Source organism: Ixodes scapularis, unplaced genomic scaffold (genome assembly GCF_016920785.2).
Source record: "Ixodes scapularis isolate PalLabHiFi unplaced genomic scaffold, ASM1692078v2 PGA_scaffold4__175_contigs__length_147842914, whole genome shotgun sequence".
In the NCBI taxonomy this organism is placed as follows: domain Eukaryota; kingdom Metazoa; phylum Arthropoda; class Arachnida; order Ixodida; family Ixodidae; genus Ixodes; species Ixodes scapularis.
This window is the reverse complement of record NW_024609879.1, coordinates 17,391,679-17,412,186: the sequence shown is the minus strand read 5'-3', so window position 1 is coordinate 17,412,186 and position 20,508 is coordinate 17,391,679. Positions and strand designations below refer to the sequence as shown.

Genomic DNA, 20,508 nt, shown 5'->3' with positions numbered 1-20,508 from the left:
TATCTCGCACCTACTGTCCGCTGCAAGCATGAGGTAGCCGCACAAACACATTTCGCGTACCTCCCACAGTTCAATTTTGTTCTAATTGTTGAAGGCCTAAATTTGAACACCCAGTATAATATTTTCATTATACATGATATAAACGAAATAGAGAGTACTAAAAGGGCAAACTTAACTCTAATATCAAGCTTTTTTTTTCTTTCTATTCTACAATTCACCTATATTTAGAGGGTCGAAAACGTTTTGCCCAAACTTTGGTAAATTTCTCAACAGCAAAACGAATTCATAACTACAATGAATAAAAAATTAAAGGCACTCCGTTACCTCAAACCTTCTGTTTATCGCCCCTTCTTACCAGAGCCTTTTCTACGCGATTGTCTCTCCAGTCAAGGCGGTGCATGCTTCAATCGTTCAAATCAGTTCACTTGTGACCGGGGCGCTAGAAACAATGACCGTCCACTTGTGATTCGCGAAAGGCTGTAGTAGCTATTTGTGGATTGCTGGTGTGTCTGGTGCTGATAATTATCCAAGACTTTGTGCATGAAGAAAGCGTTTTGTCGCAAAGAGGTGTGTTTGAATGAATACAAAAGTTCAAGGATGGACGCACAAGTGCTAGCCATAGAAAAGGAGCCGGACGCCGGTCCTCGTCCAAGACTAATGAAGACGCTGAACTTGCACGCAAACTGGTTCTGTTAATTTACTAGTGACGGTGGATGATGTGAAAGAGTCGTTAGCAAATGAGTCAAGGCTTTGCAATATTGCATGCGAGGGTTAAATTTGGAATGGTTTAGATTACAATTTATTCTTCAGCCATAAATTGAATAATTTGGACTCATCCTAATATATTTATGCGAAAAATGTCAAATCCACCTGAAGATTCAAATGAATATCATAAAAAACACGTAACCCTACCTGCAAAATCATGCAAATTCCGCCGAAACAGTGAACAGATTATCATTTCAAACATACAAGTCATTACACAAAAAAGTTAATCCTAACCACGTTTTTAATGTTTATTGTGCGCACGGGCAGACCCTTTAAAAGGACAATAAAAAAATCCAAGATTTTTTTCTTTAAAAATTAGTTAGGACACGCGTTCAAAACAAAAACTTCCAAAACGCATTTTGAACGCAACATTTATGCCGCCATTCGCAATTCAGTTGGAGGTAGCCCTGCTCTAGGCCCCCTTTAAGAACCGTGTTTAGTTAGCAAAACCTTTTTTCTTGCATCTCAACGGTTGGAAAGACGATTGATTTGTAAAATGTTTGTTGTAAAATCGTTTCTTCCTGCCGTGGTAGTATTTTATTTCACATATAGGTTCATATATATATATCACATATAGGTTGACGAGGAAGAAAACTTGCGCCCCCCCCCCCCCCCCCCCCCCCCCCCGCTCCGAAAAGCTCCCGTTGAATGAAAGCCTGGATGTACTGAAAAGATCTAGGCATGTATAATTAACTCTTCAAGAAGCCGTTGTCTTCTGACTGGAATGAGTATCGCCGGCTGCTGCGTGTAACTCATGAACAATACATTGAACCTTCATCGCTCGTGGGGCCAAGAATCACACGACAAGGAACCGTGATGCGTCGACCGATCTCGCCAGCAAAAAGAATGCAAGTTACGCTGCGCTTTCTCTTCGCCGATAAATAATGCTGTCGATTTGAATTGTAGGCTGACTGTCACACGTAGCTCATTCAATTATTCTAAAAAAGCTGCGGTAGACAAGGGAAATTCCACAAGGGAAAATGCTTTGGTCATTACCGCGCTGCTCGGTCCGCGGCCCGGCAACGGACCACGCAAACCGATGACGTGTGATCAGACCGTCGGTTTGCCAAAACCGATGTTTGGTCCGCCGTGTAGATACAGTGGTTTTTCATGCTTTTTTAAACGTTTTATCTTTGCAAGTGTTTTCTTCTCCTTTGGGAGGAAAGGAAATAAACAGTTGTTACTATGCCCTTCGCATGTACGTGTCGTTGTTCCCGTGTCTCTGTTTTGACTTCATCCTCCTTGCAGCGCGGTTTGAGATCAATGATGAACAATTAACTAGTCTCCACTAAAGCTTTGTTGCACAGACGCGTGTTTACCTCAACCTCAAACACCCTCCCTTCTCCCTTTCCCTCGATAGTTAGCCTATGTGACGTCTATGAAAACGCGCCAATCAGAGCACCAAACTTGGCTTGTGGAATGACTCCACAAGCTTTTCCGAAGACACAAACCGGAAAGCGCCATTTGCGACAGTTATCTTTCTTGCAACGTATTAATATATGCGTATGGCGCATGGGGGTAATTGCTGTATTGTATCGCTCTGTCGAGATTTGTTAAAAAAAAGAAAAGAGACCGAGAGTAACACTCCTTGTGTACAATATTAAAACACCGCAATATGACGGGACAAAAAGAGAAGGAGCACAAAGACAGCCTCGGTCCTGTGTGCTACTATTTTGTCCATCCTTGTGCGCTGAGTTAATAATGGCGTTCAACAACCAACTAGTCCAGCAATCCACTTTTTTACAGCTCGTTCTATACTTCGTCAGGCATGTGGGCAAAAGCTGTTGTCAAATGGCAACAATGATCGTACGCGTTATGCGGCCGGCGTGTGGTCATTCTAAAGCGTAGCTTTTATGGTGACTTCAGGACTCACAAACCTTTAACCCTGGTTGTAATCGTTCCATTGACTAGGTCGGCGAGCTGCAACCTGTAGAAACAAGAAACAAAGTTTGATTCTTGAAATACATGCTGCTAGAACGATTTTTAAGGCGCAGAGAAAGTTCGCCGTCGTTTTGAAGATGTACAGAATACCAAATCGCAAAATTCACTTCTTACTACAGCAGAGCAGCCGTAACACGCTTGATGTAAAGAACCTGCATTATAGGGAGTGACGAGCTGCTCCATCGAGATTACGTGTTTAATGGGCCACGTTCGCGATAGGAGCTCCGAGGAGCCGAAAGTTTCGATCATCAATGACCTTTCCACCTGATTTCCTCCTCGCCACGCGACAACGCGCGCATGCGCAGTTGCGATCAATCTCCCCAAGAGGAGTCCGCCATTGAATAGCAAACGCTCCTTATGGTTTCATATGTATCGTCTATAAATTCTAGGCTCTCAAGTTTGAAGCGACGCGATCAACATGGTACCCCCTGCGCTACTGTAAGGTGTTTTTCCCAGTTTTCTTTTATTGGAGCGGCATTTGTTAGTATTTTTTACGGCGAAATCGCTCGGCGTGTGTACGCAAAAACCGAGGTCACGTGAGCGAAGGTTGTGCTCTACCTCATCACCACCTGTCTATTTCTGTCATCCCACCGCCGTCACCCCTTGCACAAGCACCTCACTTATGCCAAGACGCGCCATCAGTCCCTCTCTCTCTCTCGCCTTATCACACTTCTCGCCGCCACCGCCCACACTACACGTTCCCCTACCCTAGCCACTCAGCTGTGTATTAAAATTTCGGCCGAAAATATAGTCTTACAGCGACTAAAAATAAATCTCATTAAATGCTTAATTTTCAAAAACGCAACTGCTACTCTGTCAGTCGTAGCAAGCCCTGCGTAAGCCATTGGAATTTTTCGGTATGTTTGTCATCGCACTTGCAGGCAATAGTTATTTTCTGTGTGCTACGAAGTTACACGCACCGGGAAGTCAAAGCGGGGGGCAAACAGACTTTGTGCCGTGATGTAGATCGGGTGTTGCTGCTTATCAGATGTACAATAGTGCAAGAGGACCGTATCACGGTTGGGCGGCAAGCCGTACATCGGAAAAACCGCGTGTTAAGAACTACAGATTACGGTTGTTAAAAACACTTAAATACAAAGTTCGCTACAAAATTGTAATAAGCTGTTTATGGAAAACAAGGACTCATAACTCCTAGATACAAAGTGTATATAGAAAAAGATGGGTAAACGCTTGTAGGGCATAACTTAAAATGAAGGCACCAATTGATCAGTAAAATTCCAAACGCGTACCCTAGGTGAATTCACTTCAGCTGTTTTTTTTTCTTTTATATAACTGAAATGGAAGACTCATAAGTGAGCAATTGATCTCAAATTACTTCCACAACTACCGCAACTTGCATGTCCAAAGGAAAAAAGTCGTCACCGTCCCATTGAAAATTTGTCTACATGTCCCACCAGGACTTCTGGAATGTTTCGACCTACCCTTTAAAGGGACGGCGAAACAATTTTTGTAGTTCGCGTTGACACCGCTTAGAATGAATACCCGACGATTAGGACCAAAGAAACACGGGTTCGTTTTTCTCCGCACGTCATAAACGTTGAAGAAAAAATTACAAAAAAACCGTACAGCGTTCACCCCTCAACTCTCCACCAGAACAATCAGCTACGTGTTCTGCAGCTGAATATATGCCTCCAATTTTGTTCATAACCACGCCCTGAGGTTCGCTAAGCACAGGACACGCACTGAGTTCTAGACATTTTAAGGGTCCTGCTTATTGTCATTGTCACGATTGGACACGAGACACTACTCTAATGCTTGTCGAGCTATTGATTATCACGACCCAAAACAACTGCTCAAGGAATGCTCGGGTTGAATCTATAAGCCGTATTCAAGTACCGTCAGCGGGGGACTGTTCTAACACTGCGACCACCCCCCACTAAGTCATCAAGTTTTGCGAAGGAGAGACTGAAAAAAAATTCTCGATTCATCCTTGAAATCACAAAGCAGCAAAGAGGTTTTTTGGCCAATGACGTTGCGTGCGAGTATATTTGAATACGGCTAGTGCCAGTAAACTGGTGTGTAATGAAAAACATTACGAATTAGTACCGTTGCGCCGCATCTTTAAGTATTTTTGAGGTATTTGAGATGTCCGTCGAATTTTCCTAGGGGGTCTGATGTGCTCGTCGAGAATTCCTGAAGGGTGTAAGAGACCGTCATAGATTTTTTTAAAGGACCATGGAGTCTGTCCCAGTTCTTTTCATCAAATCACAGCAGTAATCAAGACCGTTTTAACGGGTCTCAGGGAGAGATCCCGCGATACTTCATGTATATGCGTAGAGGAAGCCGATTCGCCATTTTTATCGAGTGGCCTTAACGAGTTGAGAAAATTAAGGAGACCTTCCCCCGTCCATATCTTTTCGTGAGCTCGGATAAAGCGGCGCCATCGCTGTGTCTGTCTGTTCTGTGTACATGATTTGAGGGATGGACAAGAGACGCCCAAGGTCGCCAACTCCTCGCTCACGAGGGAGAGAGAATGCATGGGAAAAATGGGACGGGGACTTCTGCTTGTTTGAAGGTAACCTGTTTTAGTCAGTAGAAATGCAGCCTTCGTCAGAAGCTAGTCGCCTTGTTTTCTTGTCCGCCAGCGAGCACAAACTAAATGCGGGACAAAGAGCGGAACGGGAAACCCCACCCTCAGTGTAGGGTTTTTCGTCCTATGCTTGGGGCCTATCTTCTAGCGCAGCTGGGTTTAAGGATCAAGGTCTCTCAGTGCCGTATTTCTTGTGCCTCCTCGTCCGTCCGGCTTCAGAAGCATCCAGCGAGCAAAGAGACGTCAGACACGCCACCGTGACGGCACCAAGGGACAGCACCGCAACTGTGCTCAGGATTCCTAAACTCGGGCGGATGAACGTTCCGCGTCCATGGTTTTCGCTAAACGCGCTACCGACCTTGTGTATCTGTGCGTGTGGTGTACCTGCTCGGTTTAATCAGTTGGACAATCGTACATATTAGGAATTTTCGCAGCGTCATTGAGATTACATCTAAGGACAATTTTTGTGACAAAAATCTCGTTCGTCCCTGATCGCTTTGGTCCACAGCTGCTTGTGCACGGGTTGGAATAAACGTTTGTTTTTATCATCTCTTTTCGGTTACAACATGCATGTAAAACTCGATATTTGAAATAAATTTCCAATAACGTTTTAAACAGTCATTTTTTTTCTATGATTCACAATCATTTGTGCGTCCAAGGGATTGAAGGGATGAGGAGGTCTGAAAGGCTGAAGGGGTTTGAATGGCTAAAGTGGTTTGGTAGTGCCTTAAATGATACTTTTCAGCAAGAATAGTCAGATAAATTTTGATATCCAGTGCGTTCGAACTATGCGCATTTTAATGTTAATATAATTGTTCTTACATTCTATGCATGCATTGTTTATTATTTCCATATTATTATCACCTGTAATATTCGAACTAACAGTGTATACAACTAAACCTCCTCAATAAGAATGTTTTTTTTTATTAATCATTGACTAATGAAAGTAAATATTTTGCACTATGATCGAAAAAAAATCCACGAAAGCTTTAAAGGGCATTAAAACGCTAAATAGATAAGTATTTAGCGTTTATGTTAAAAATTTTAAAATGTTACAAACACGAAACTTTACTGATATCTGTCACATCGCTTATTTCTCCAGTTGACAATGAACCAACTATCCCAACTACATGCCTTGCTGCTGTTATATTAGTTATGATGCAATATTGTACCGCAATACAAATTTAAAGTAGCTTTAAAGCCGAGGGCAAGTAGGATACATAAGATTAGAGAGATATTGTACCGCAAAAACGTTATGAAAGGTATTCATGCCCTGTAGAAAATACTATTTTCAGAAAAATATAACTAATGAAACACGCAGGATGAAGAAAAAAACCTAAAAAATGTTCAATGTTACCTCGTAAAGCTACAGAGTTAGTATCTACGGGTAAAGAGTCTTAAGTTGAACACCCGGGAGTACTAAAGCATGCAAAGTTTTTTTTTTTTTTTTTTTTTTTTAGCAGGACTGTTTTCCCCTTCCTTCCTAATTTCCAAAATTTTCCTCGTTCGTCCGTCCGTCCGTCCGTGCATTTTTTGCTTAACAAATGTAGTGGGGTAATCGGCGTCACGCTACATACACACCAATTCAGTTTCCTTGCTAAATTTAGCGGCGAAATTTCTGTAATGTGATCTATGCGCCAACAGTTTCCCCGGCAATATTAGAGACATCTTTGATAAAAAGTACCGCTACCTTGGAACGACAGTTTAATTTCTTCAGAACGCATTTAAATAATCGCCCCTTAAATACTGAATTTTATGCAAGATAGCACTTTCGAAACTAATATTGCTGCCAATTATTTTTATTAATTGAAGTCACGGCAACTTACAAGCCCCGAATCAGTGCCCAACTGATTAAACAAGCGAAAGAAGTAGTCACGACAAGCGACAGTAAGCAATTCAAGTTTAGATGAATTTTACATAAACACAAGGAAGGCTTGACGGGCATTGTGATCAACGATAACGGCGAAAATTAAAGTTCAATGACAAGAAAAAAATGGCGAATTTGTAGTTATGTAAATAAGAATATGTGGTGGTACATACTCATAAAAATGAATAAAAACAAAGTTACCATGAACGCCGCGTAATCAAAAAGATTTGAAATAAAGAACGGGGTGCTAAAATTGCCAGTGAGGCACCAGGAAAAGGTAATTTTGCAGCGACGGTGACATAGAGCAACGGACACTCGATTTTGAGATCTACCAAATAAACGAATGGCCTCACATCTGGCGGCCAAGACGTCGCTCGCCATGTTTAGTGGAGGTGTCACACTTGTTATGGTGCTAGAAACGGCCTAGTTTTCCCGATGAGCTGAGATCGGACGTAGGCTTAATTTGTGGTTGTGTGCTATTTCATGTTGGAGTCCATTGATAATCCGCGCTTCTTTTACACATCTCTAGCTGTTATTCTTCCGTCAATTGACTGACATTTGTATACCCGAGGAAGGATGAAAACATAGAGGCCTATCTATAACTTGTTACGTTCTCTGAGTTAAATTCAAACGTATATGAAATAAAAGTCCGTAAACTAAAGAAACTAGCTCAAGGAGAAATTTAGGGCACCTCATCTTCTGCACTAACAAGGCCAACTAAAGTGTTCTAATAATGCATATGTCTTTGGGTATCATGGCTTGTGCTTCGAAGGTATCTCTCTTCAGTTGATTCTTAAACTATATCAAGACTTTGGCAATGGAAAAAAGTTTCAGTGATAGTCTCGAACAAGTAAAGTGAGGTGCCACGCCGGTGAGGGCATCAGAGACGAGGCGCGGTGTATCAGCGTGGTAAGAATGACCCTGATACGCACATCTTACAAAAGCGAAAATACAATTTCACAGATCACACAGCCCAGGCAGTTCGAAATTTATAGACATGCTTGACAAACATTCGGTGACATCTATGAAGATCAAAATAGCGTACCCTGAAGCCGAAATTTTCGCTAAGAGCAAAAGAAGGACGCGACAAACTTAAGCAGAGAGGCCGTCCCACTGATTGGCCTTACTTTCACCGCGTTTCCTGCAAAACTAAACATGTTACGCTCTAAATTTCATACCCGGGGGGGGGGGGGGGGGGGGGGGGGGTTACTAAATGAATTCTGCCCGAAAATTATTTATCACCCGCACAAACATACGGTATTAGGCATGCCTGAAATTGCGTGAGCTTTTGAAGGGGAGTTTATGATGAAATCCGTATGACCTTGGCACCCCGGCCTTGCTGGCCCCGGTGGAAAGACCATTCCGAGGGAGCACGCACTGTCTTTGAGGTCATCACTACACAAAATTTGGCTGTTCAAGATCAAGACCCCAATTGCATTCGCTTTCTCTTTCAAACCGATCGAATTCCTGACGCGGTGTAGTGACTGGCGAATTGCAGAAGTGCTTGATTCAGAAGTGATTGCAGTCGAAGAACTCAAATGTCGCCGATACTTTTTATACTTGTCAACGAAGAAGTTGCTCTCGGCAGTATATTATTTTTGATGGCTATTCATTTCATTCACAGCAGTATATCATTTAGACTTTTTATTAGTGAAACTGTTTTAGTTCCAATTGTTTCTTTCCGCGGCACCTATTTATTTTTACCTAGTATTCACCCAGATCACATCCTCTTTCAATCTACTTTTACCCACTTTTTCGTTTGTTAGGTTTTCTTTTATTACCGAAGTGGCCTCGTTAATTTTCATCTGAACTATTTTTCTTCCTTCCATTTCTTTTTCTTTCAAATTTTACTTTATTAATTTTTTGTGCTGGAGATTGCAACGTCATTTATATTACGTTCTTGTTTTGTTTTGTTTTTCACTAAAGAAAAGGTTGCTAGTTAGCCTTTGTCCTATCTCATATTTTTAATGTGTCCTCGTCGTTTATGCTTTCTGCATGTTCCATGTTGAAGCGCAAAGCCCATCAAACTGTTGCTCCTTCCATCTGACGCTTTTCATATTTACTTTTATGTTTATCGGGCACCGAAAAGACATGTGAACGTGAGGTTAAATAAAATCACTTACCCTGTCACCAATAATACTATGTCTGCCGGTTCGTGTTGGTATCTATTTGCAAAGCGTGGAAGCGTTTCTCTTGATGACGTGTACAATTGGTAGGGATTACTTGGGTCATCTGGATCCACCCCAGAAATGGTCTTGAGGATGGAGGTCTACTTGAAAATGAAACATCAAGTGTTACCGAATTGGGAACGACTTGTATAGAACGTAAAAATAAGTTCTTGATAATGAACTTACCGAACCTACCATTACTTCTATTATGAGAAAAAATACTCTCGGGTTTTTCGAGTTTTGATATCTCAAGTTCACCTTGAAGAAACAAAAGGTAAATCATTGTAGCATGAGGCAAGCTTCCACTGCAACACGCAGTTTTTCACAAATATGAAATAAGTGTTGTTTTGATGCCTCCAGTCGCTATTGAACAAAAAGTAAGGGCGCAAACGAGCTGGTGTAGATTGCACATGGTTGAAAAAACCCCGAGACTGCGGGTAAAACGACACAACACTAAAAAGTCTCTAACACAGCCGAAATTTTTATTTTCCGAAATCTGGTTATATAGGCACTTCGAAATAAAAGAAAAAGTGCCTATATAACCAGATTTCCGAAAATAAAAATTTCAGCTGTGTTAGAGACTTTTTAGTGTTGTGTCGTTTTACCCGCAGTCTCGGGGTTTTTTCAACCATGTGCAGTCGCTATTGACTCAATTTTTTTTAGTAATGCTTACTTAAAATATCTGTATCAAAACCGAATACGTGACAAAAACAACAAGGTGCCTCTTTCTTGGTGCGCACTCGTGTGAATTCCCTTGCCAGCGGCTTCATAACCCGTGCGAAAAAAATCAGCAGCGTGGCTTTCTGTTTTCAATGTTTCCATGGGCAGTCGGGTTGGTAATAAAACAAATTTGCTCAAGCGATCGACACCCTAAGTGGGGAAATATCCACACGCCGTGCTGTGTTGTAGAGAAGATAGCAAGCGCCAGAGTAGTCAAACCCAGAGTAACTATCAAACCGTTCTTAAATTTTCTCACTGCTGCTCTACGTGTGGTCCTTTTGCTCGCCGGGCTATCAGTCGTTTCTGATAATCTTTGTTTACTAATGGCTGTGCCTTGTATAGCCAGGTTGCGTTTTAGAAAAAAATGAATTGCCTATTGCACGCCGCTATTACTTTGCGATCATCGTGGTATCATGGAAGCATGTAATTATAATTTCATCAAACATTCATTTGGTAAAAACAAAGATAACCACAATCTATCAATGAACAAAGTGTTTTATATTTCGACTCAGTGAATACGAAATAAATGTGGCACGCGTGATTAAGAGAATAGTAAAAAATGTACTATGCGGGCTCTATCGTCACTTTATTTTAATATATATATATATATATATATATATATTATGCGGAAACCACTCATCGCAGCAAAAAAAGGCTTGTGCCGTATTGGTCCTGGTCAAAGAGCCCGTTTAGGAAATTTATAAAAGTCCGGGATAATTAAGTTTGTTATTTTTCCGTAATTAACTTTTAAATGTTGTGTTTAAGGGCATGGTTTCAATTATAAAATTGCTAAGCGTCATCGAAAATCAATAAACCAACAAATTACAGAATGATAGAAGGCACGCGCAGCATTTTAGGGCTTTCTGAAAAAATCGCACAAATTCGACGGGTTTTTAAGTTTCGGTTTGCAACGGAGCGTATCTCGACCCCGACAGCGCCGCGCCCCGTGGAGAAATAGTGCAACAAGCCTCTGCAGCGTTCCGCGAGGACATCGCAGCAGAGTTTGGTTGCACTATTTCTCCACGGGGCACGGTACCGTCGGGGCCGAGATGCGCTCCGATAGCAAACCGGAACTTAAAAGCTTGTCGAATTTGTGCTGTTTTTCAGAAAGCCGTAAAATGCTGCGCGTGCTTTCTATCGTTCTGTAATTTGTTGATTTAGTGTTTTTCGATGATGCTGAGCAATTTTATATGTGAACCATGCCCTTAAACACAATATTAGAAAAGTAAATTACGCAAGAATAATTAACAATCTAATTATCCTGGACTTCAATAATTTTCCTAACTAGGCCCCTGGCCCAGAACAACAACAACACAAAAAATTTTTCGTTGCGACGCGTAGTGTTCGCAGTATCGAATCTGTCCACTTATCGTGAAACACCGTGTATATATATATATATATATATATATATATATATATATATATATATATATATATATATACCGTCCATTGTTGCTGGTTCACCAAGGGTTTTCGTTTCTTCTCAGTTATATAGGTAGTTATATCTTCCTATTTCTGTTTGATTAGGTGCTCACTCAGAAAAGGGAAACGGATGTTCGAAAGGGAGGAAATATGGTTTAGCAGCCAAAAGAATTGGCCGGGACGGCAACACTCCCCTGACCCTGAGGTTCGTAACCGACACTCTGCATGCCCGATGGTTGCCTTCCACATAACAACACCAGTTCTCTAAAGATTGGCCACCCCCCCCCCCCTCCCCACGTAAAATTCTTACACCCCGTAGGACCCGTGACCACCCCACGCGGCGCCCCTGCAGGAGAGAGACGAAAGTGACTCATCAACTGCCTAGACGAATGGGTCTTTCATTATGTGGAGACTGCACATGACTGCAGCGAGCATCAAGGCAGTGGAAAACAGCCCGAGAAGTGACGGTGTGTCGGTGAATTTCTCCTCTTCTCATTGAGGCGTGATTGTGACCAGTGCCTTGAATCCACATGTGCACTTGGCATAGCAAGGTGGAAAACGAACAAACGCCGGGTACTGCATATCTCATTGGGTGACAGCGTAGCACGTCCTTCGGAAATCTGAACTGATGTGCAGTAAAAAGTGCCTGTAAAATTGCCGCATAAATTTGTTTTTTAAGAAGAGTACTGTGCGTGTGCAGGTCTTTCTTACATAGCAGCGAAAGCTCCAACTATGGTTTGTGTACTCAAGGGATTCGCGCTAGCTTTCCTACGGCATAAGAATGAAAATAAAAGAGTTCCTGAGTGCATTTGATCTCGCAACGCCTTCCGCCAAAACAGTGTTTCGTGAATTTGGTTAGCAGACCTTGTTTCCTGGCAGGTGCATTCAGTGTGTGCATTTTATTTAGTATAATCTGCTTCAACACTAATGCTACACGCCGCTCCAATAGTACACAGACGCAAACCTTTCCCCCAAACTCCCAGCCGCTTCACACTTTTTGTGCGAGAAGAATAGTAGATTTGGGCCTGAAGAGACGCAAGCGAGCACGAATTCTCAGCACGTAGTTCGGCTTTGCCCCAGAAATGTGGTTGGTAGGGCAAAGACCTATTCAGAATGATTCATTCATAGGCATTCCTATATTATTTCTTCCAATCTGTCAGGGCGGAGCGTGTGCATCTGCCGTTTGGTGTCGTCCTTGTGTGGAAAAGGTACAGTGCGCCTCAAACTTATCACCACCACAGCATTTGCCTTACCTGACAGTCCCTGCGGCCGCAGATTAAACTATCTGAAGAATATTTTGATTCCCGATTTCTATCCCATCCTGAGAAGGGATCCCGAATGTTGTGTTGAGAAATTTAATAAGTAGCCAACACGAGCTCAGTGTTTGGGAACCCAGTGGCGGCGTTAATTTTGGGGTCCACTGTATATTGTGTGTGCTGCTCTTATGTATGTTGAAGTCTTCAACCATACGGGCAGTTTGTGATGAAAGCAGGTGACCTACTAAACATTCTCTGTTGAGTTAGAGCGAGAAAAGGAAAATTAACTAATGGTCAGGTTGTTCTGGTCGATTATACGTTCGATATCGTGGGGTATCATAGACGGTGACGTAAATATAAACATTTCGGCGGAACTCCGCCTGGTTAGATAAGTAATAAGAAAAAGTACAACGTAGACTCTAACCAATTTCTTCAATGTGCCCGACGTTTCGAAGCCAGCTCGGCTCCTTGTTCACGGGTGACGGTATATGGGCCCAAAGGTAGCAACAGAAGAAGAAAACAAAGCTAAGAGAGAAGAAAACGATGACAGGTTGCTACCTTTGGGCTCATATACAGTCACCCGTGAACAAGGAGCCGAGCTGGCTTCGAAACGTCGGGCACATTGAAGAAATTGGTTAGAGTCTACGTTATACTTTTTCTTAGACGGTGACGTCCTTATCCAAATCAAAGCTTGTCGGTTGTAAACACAGAAACAAGGAATATATGACGAACTATTTGCGGTATCAGATTAGTGTGGTGGGATCGGAATGCCTATGTCCAGGACCTGCGAAGGGTTCAAATATGAAATTGGTGGTTTTTTGGGAAATGACAGAATTTTACTGGAATGTCGCCCTTTCGTAAAGGGGCGAAAGACTTTGGCGGCAAAGCACATCTCAACCCTTATCTCTCAAAGGTACTAAATCTTCTCTCCGGAGTAATAAAATGTAATTAAAAATTTAATATTCGATGCCTTTTGTCTTGCATTTACTGCTGCAGGAATGCGCCTGTGGCGTTGTCAGACGCGTCGACAATGGCGGAAATTGGTGCATAGCATTGTGCCGGAGTGAACAACGTCGTTTTATAAAGTGCCCTTTTGATTGCCTCAAGTGCTGGATTTGCTAGTTTTGTTCAAGTGACTTGTTGATCGTTATTGCGCAGCAAGAATATGTTTAACTGGCATATAGGGCTGCGAAGCGCAAAATCAGACGACGATAAGACTTTAAAATCTCTAAAAACTCTATGAGATTCTTGATACCAAGAAGTTGAAGATGCTTCTCGATCACCTGATGTCGACACGGCAATGAACTGATGTCAAGGGGAATGATTTGATGCGCCAAAGACAATAGTTGTACGACGCTGCACTCGGATTTTGCCAGGTCAATCACAAAGTTGTACTCGCTCTTACAAACGGAATGTAGGTAGAAATTAAGCAAACGTTCTCCGTGGTTGTCCCCCCCCCCCCCCCCCCCCCCCAAAAAAAAAAAGAAGAAATGGTCTCACTAAGCAAATTCAACCAGAAATTAAGATATTCTCTCAAATCTTTGGAACTTTATATTTTAGGCCATACCGCATTTCGGTGTATTCCGTTATGCCAAAAAATGCTTTTAGAGCAGTTTTTGGTATTTAGCAAACTTGATTGCATACTTTGACCACAATTTAGTCTTCTGAATCTTGAAGATGTGGAATGAATTTTCAGTCTGTCACTGTCACGTTCTTGAGAGCGCGGAATTTGTTGCCTGGTATCCAATCGCAATTTTGGCAACATTTGAAGTGCTGCTGAACAAACACTTAATTGAAACTCCACCGATTTCTTCATAGTCTTCGATTTGACTGAAAATAGGTAGACCGCATCGATAGCAATTTATAAACTACGAGCTAAAACATTTCCGTGGAGTAATTAGCTTTTTATGACGCCGGTCGCGTAAGCTCCACCACGCGACTAAAAACGTTGAAAACTTTCTACGTATATTTGTGAGACCCACCGGGCTTCCACATATATAGCGTCTGCCCTGTTGTCTTGTTTGTCCTCGCTTTTTCGAGCTTTTTAAGCCCTTTATTAACATGGACCAAGTAGACAAAACCCCAGTTTTCTTCCCACCTCAGCATTGCACAGGTCGCGGAAATTAAGCCTTCCCACTCTATACCCTCGTTGGACCAACGTGGGTTTCATAGGGGTCGCCCCAGCCCCCATTGCCCATGTGCGATCCCCGTGGGCCAACCCGGTTGCGCTACCTGGATTTCGTTAATACGAGAATTCAACACTAAAGGCTTGTTATGTAGGCGACATTGATCTATTATAACACCGTTAGCTGGATAGCATGACGCGGTTAATATAATCGAGGCAAGCCGACGTTCGCTCCTTTTCTTCTTGTTTTTATCGGTTTTTTTTTGAGCGAACGCGCGAGTAGAAACACCAAATTACTATGCCGGTTTCTTTCGGCAATCTGGTGCCGACGTTAAGGCCTGAGGTGCTTCTTTAAATACGCCAAGTTCCCGCCACACACACCTGCTTTTGAGGAAGCTCCGACATGACTGCCGACCAAGCTTCAGGGTAATTGACTTAATTCAATTTTATCATAATTTAATTAGTTTTAAGATAGGAATTGTTAAGTTTAAATTCGAATAACTGGCGTTTCCCATTTTACACCGTAATAGTTAATATCTACGCAAAAAAAAACGTAATAAATCTTTGTTTTGTTACATCTCAATTTCCTCCCATAAATAAGATGTCATTGGGGACTATAAAGAAATAAATTAACGAATGTCGCTACCTTATTGCTAAGCCACAAAATTGGCAAAAGAAAAGTATGTATTATATTTCATGTTAAGGACTATCGATGTTAAACTTGTACAGCGTGGACAATTTATGCTATATATTCATCAATCCGTATATTCGTACCACGGCTATGGTAGTAGCCATATATGATATCACCTCTTCAAGGGTACTAAAATGTCTGAAATGGTACCCGTCGACGACAATCTTCAGTTCAACCAAAAACGGGTCTGGCATTTTCGTGTTATTTTGAGTCTCTGGAAAGGCAAAAAGGAAGTGTTTTACAGAGTTCGATTCTACAGTATTGTCCGGTCCATATCCGGTGTATGATGCACAGGCGCATACTTTGGTGGCGAAAAATTGTTTTTCTTGCTCAGTTTGCACTTGCTGCATAGCGTCCGGCGCACAGTCCGTACCTAGTTTTTTCTCCGTAAGTAGAAAGTCTCAACACCAGAACATTTAGAAAATACAGACTTCCGCATTAGCTCCCAAGCACGCTTGTATCATTCATAAATCACCATTAACCTACGCTCACATTCCCAAAATTTGAACCATTTTGTCATAATGAAAGCTTTACAAATACAAATCCTGCTATAGTTCGTGCCGGTAGATAGGCCACACAACATTAACAACTTTTAACCAAGTATAGTCCATACACTACATTTAGGAAAATAGAAGGAACTCCTATTTAGTATTGTATTTTATATGTAATAGATAATTAACTAAAACAAAGCTACAGAAGCGTCGTATGAAATTCTAGTATCTCAAACATAATTTTAATATATTAGCGAATATTAAGTGTCTAAAATAATACCAAAAAATTTTGATGTATAGCAACAAACAAAAAATCAGGCTACTTTTTTTTTAAATAATTGACAACTCACGTGGCAAAGGCACTTGATGCGAAATGCGTAGTTTTAAGGTCTGTCTTTAATTTCTCACAAAGAAGAAAAGAAAAATCGGCAATCGCTTGTTCGCGCTTACTCTGCTGCACCTTACTATGGCACCTGGAGCGCGTCTCCGACTGGTGTGTTTAGCGTCCTATCCCGCCCATACATCAAAAGTGGTCCCCAAGTGGCCACAAATGACGTCACAGAAGCCAGAGTGTCATGCTGTTGCGTGTCGCGATCCTGGCGGTTGGTCGTAGAAATGCTGGCGAAAACCACAGGTGAACGCGAGTGTCGCTGTCATCACGGCGTTCCAGGCGTCCCAACTTCCGGCTGCCCTAGCTTCCGTGGACTGCCGCATCGGAGAGCGACCTCCAGCAGAACAGGCGTCTGCCACATACACCACAGCTATTGGGACGCCGCCAGGTTCGCGACCGGCGACAGCATGGAACTTCTATGACGTCATCAAGTGGAAATCGAGGGAGCACTTTTCCGGACCCGGTAAACACACCGGTCGGAGACGCGGTCCAGGCACCGTACCTTTACAGATATCACAGAGCACGAAATCGGAATTTTAGGCTGCGAGAATTACTTGTTCTTCATATTATATAAATATATGAAGAACGCGTAATTCTCGCAGCCTACGATTCTGATTTCGTGCTCTGTTTGCCCACTATGCCCGTTGTTTTCTCCAAGGGTTTTTTTCTTCTCAGTTATATATCTATATAGGCGGCGCGTACTCATACTTTAAAAAAATGCCATGCGTGTATGCGTCATTGGAGTTCTTACTTACGTTTAGGCGCTGCAGGGGGAGCTCGTGCTTCAGGGAGTGGATTAGATGGTACTGCAAAATACCAGAAATTGTTGTGATAACCGTTTTCGTGAAAATCCTGCAAAACATATCACTACATGTTTGCCCTCTCCATTAAAGGCTAGCTTATTCCTCCTACAATATATTATTCTTAAAATTGAAACAATAAACACGAAGTAAGAGGAAAAGAAAACAACGCTCTTTAATTTAGCGACGACGTCTGACTATGGAAACAAAAATTCGCGCTGTTCCCGAGATTACCCTGATGCGTGGACGTTTAAGAGAGTGCAAAAAGAGGAGGGAAACCGGTAAATGAAGAGGAAGTGACCAGGAGGGCAAGGGCAGAGGATCCATGAGTGTCCGATTTGTAAAGGTAGTCGCACATTCTTTCCGGTTCCGGCCTAAAAAATGTCGCTTTACATTTTGATAGAGTTAATTATGCCGATGAGACATTCTTTGTTGCGTTCTCAATGAGGTATGACTTGATGATTTCGCGTCCATTGCAGTCTATGTCTACCTGCTTCGTTTTGGCGATGTCAGGTTCGCACCCGAAGCACTTTTTTGTGTGAACTGCGTTCAGATGACTTGGCTTCTCTGTTCTTAATATGACCTCGTTTTTTTTGTTCCCACATGCGATCGTTTTGGCACTTGCCCCATTGTCTGATGTATTTGGTTCCGCACTTGAGGAGCACCGAGTACACTTTTTCTGTGCCGCATGGCCGGAATTGCGTGGAGTCGTTTGTTATCGAGAAAGCAAAACAAAAGTATCATCGGCAACCCTAACTCTATTATTAGCTTTACCACGAGTGTTCTTTTCTTGCGTTTTAAATTGACAAGCATGTGCAACACGACCAAAACAATTAAATATATGTTTGGCGGAGCAGAAGACGGCAGCAACAAGATCTGGGATTTTCCCAAGCAGGGAACAGCTTAGGGCCAAAGAGCACTTCAATAAAAACCTTACAATTATTGTCAGGCATGGGACCTTATATCACAACACCTTCGCTGGCAACCTGGTCCTTTCAGGACGATGATGAGCTCTCGCTCACAGGAGAAGCCATCGTGCCCCACCCTGTTAACGATTTGATCGACCCTAATATTCGACCTTACACTTTATCTGCCATTGACATTCCACTGGGCGCTTTCCGCCTTCAGACCGTCGAGGAGCTCAGGGACCGCGACGCGGCCCTCTTGGAATTTGTATCGAACTTGTTCAAGTGAATATCGGCTGCACTCCTGATGGTCTGCTAGAGCTGGTCCAGCGAGGACTTTCACAAGCAAGTCCAAAAGATCTTCCGTTGGTAAAAGGGGTAACATATCCCGCGCCCACCATTTCTGCGATCATCCTGTGTTGACGGCACGGACACATAATCTCCCTTTTTCAGCACAGTTCAAAATTCTTGATAAAGGCAACTACTGGACCGAGAAGCAGAAGGCGCCAGAACTTGCAGTCAAGCTCAGCGGTCAGTGCAAGCCCTCCAGACCATACCGCCAGAATGTCATGAGTTTCGCACCTTGGTGTTTCAGGCGCTAGAAGAACGCTTTGACAATAAACGTGAACGTCACATTCATCACGTTGAGTTACGTCATCGACGATAAGCATCTGGTGAAATGTTGTTCCGATTCACTGACAACATCAAGCGTCTAGCGCGCTTGTCGTGTGTCGGGTTTTTCGAGCACATTGTGGATGCTGTCAGCACTAAGGCGTTCACTGATGAAAGTGCTCCTGTAGAGATCCAAGATGACGTGTGTCTTTTCCATCCCAGCACATTTGGGTCCGCTCATATCTATGAAATGAAGGCCACTCGCAAGGCATGACGGTAGACAACCACTCATCAGTCTGCGGCTACCCTCCATACAATGACTTGGGGGAGTTTTGAACAAGAAGGGCATGGCAGAACAGAGTATCTTGTTGCATCTCAAGAAGTACAACCAAGAACTGCTCTATGAAAAAACGTTACACCAGCTATCTTGCGACACCGGTGTTCGGCTGACCTCTGCGCTCACGTGATTCTACTATACTAGATTGCTTCCTCACGCCTTCAAGATGATGACCCTGTCTACCTAAAGAAACATTGAATTTCGCTTTTTTTACCGACATTCACTTCTAGCGACACCATTTACAGGAAATAAAATCTGGTCACAGATCGTGTCATAACCGGTGACGCTGCGCCCATTTGACAGCCTCCACGCCGGGTGCCGCTGTCTAAGCACACTCATGTAAATTACCTTGTCTAAGAAATGCTCACTCAAGGTTTCATTGAGCCGGTTCATGAACCCTAGTCATCGCCAATCACCATAGAAGAAAAGGATGGATCAACTTGAATTTGCGTTACATTCGCGTCACAATTACATTAAATTATGGTGCCCTCAGTGGGGCCTGTGCGCCTCTCTTAAGGACTCACACAAAAAAGCGCACGTTCCGTTGCGAGAATGTATAATTGGACAAGGTTTTCAACAGGTCCAAGATAAGTTAAGAATCATTTGAGGCACTCTAGCATGCATTAACATCGCCCACTGCGCTGGCTTACCTAGGAGATTACGCACTATTTATTCCTGATACAAAGGCAAGCAACACTGCGGCCGGTGGCATTCTAGCTAAAAAAGCATGGTGTCACGCGAGTCATCGGGTACTACAGCAAAACCATCCCTATACTTGAACGCAACTATAGCACCACAAGACGCAAGTCTCTTGCTATAGTCAAGGCGCTTTCTAATTTAAATCTCTACTTGTGCTGTTGGAAACGCATCATTCGCGCTGATCACGCGGTTTTGCCATGGTTGCTTGGTTTCAAGGCGCCAGAAGATCAAGTAGCTTTCTGGCTACAACAACTCCACTAGTACAACTTAAATACCACGCATTATGCCGGATCACATCACAGCAGCGGTGATGCTCTAAACAAACGAACAATACTGAAGGCTCCTGTCAACCGTTCTTGAGCATGGTTCGCCGTGATTCGGCCCCGAAAGACACCTTCTACCATGTAACCATATCTAACAATATGTGGTCGCCTCGAGCGGCGCAAGAAACTGAGTTGCGCAATCTTACTGTTGGAGTATGTGTCCAGTAGAAGCGAAGCGGTCGCCAATCACCAAATACCGATATTTTGCACCTTTCTCTATTCGTCTCGAGCTATTGGGCTCACTGGCATATTATGGAGTCTGACAACGAACCTCTGAATCGCCGCCAAGAGCCACCTACTGGTGACCCAAACATGTTGCAAAGTGGACTACCCATGTCGTGCGCCGATATCTTTAAACAGCTTTACAGCGGTTCCAAAAGAGACCATTTCGGCGGGAATTGTACTCTTGGTAAGATATACGATCGCGTTTACTGGCCCCATTCT

At 42.9% G+C, this 20,508-nt stretch overlaps 1 protein-coding gene across 1 annotated transcript in view; it reads right to left on the bottom strand.

Moving 5' to 3' along the window:
• LOC8037381 (venom metalloproteinase antarease-like TtrivMP_A) overlaps positions 1-20,508 on the bottom strand; it is a 56,589-nt gene that overhangs the window by 18,923 nt on the left and 17,158 nt on the right. The window contains exons 5-9 of the mRNA XM_040221669.1: positions 17,144-17,194; positions 15,590-15,720; positions 9,479-9,550; positions 9,248-9,393; positions 2,643-2,692 (exon numbers count right to left, since the gene is read on the bottom strand). Coding sequence (XP_040077603.1) covers positions 2,643-2,692; positions 9,248-9,393; positions 9,479-9,550; positions 15,590-15,720; positions 17,144-17,194 — 450 coding nt within the window. The remainder of the gene's footprint in view (positions 1-2,642; positions 2,693-9,247; positions 9,394-9,478; positions 9,551-15,589; positions 15,721-17,143; positions 17,195-20,508) is intronic.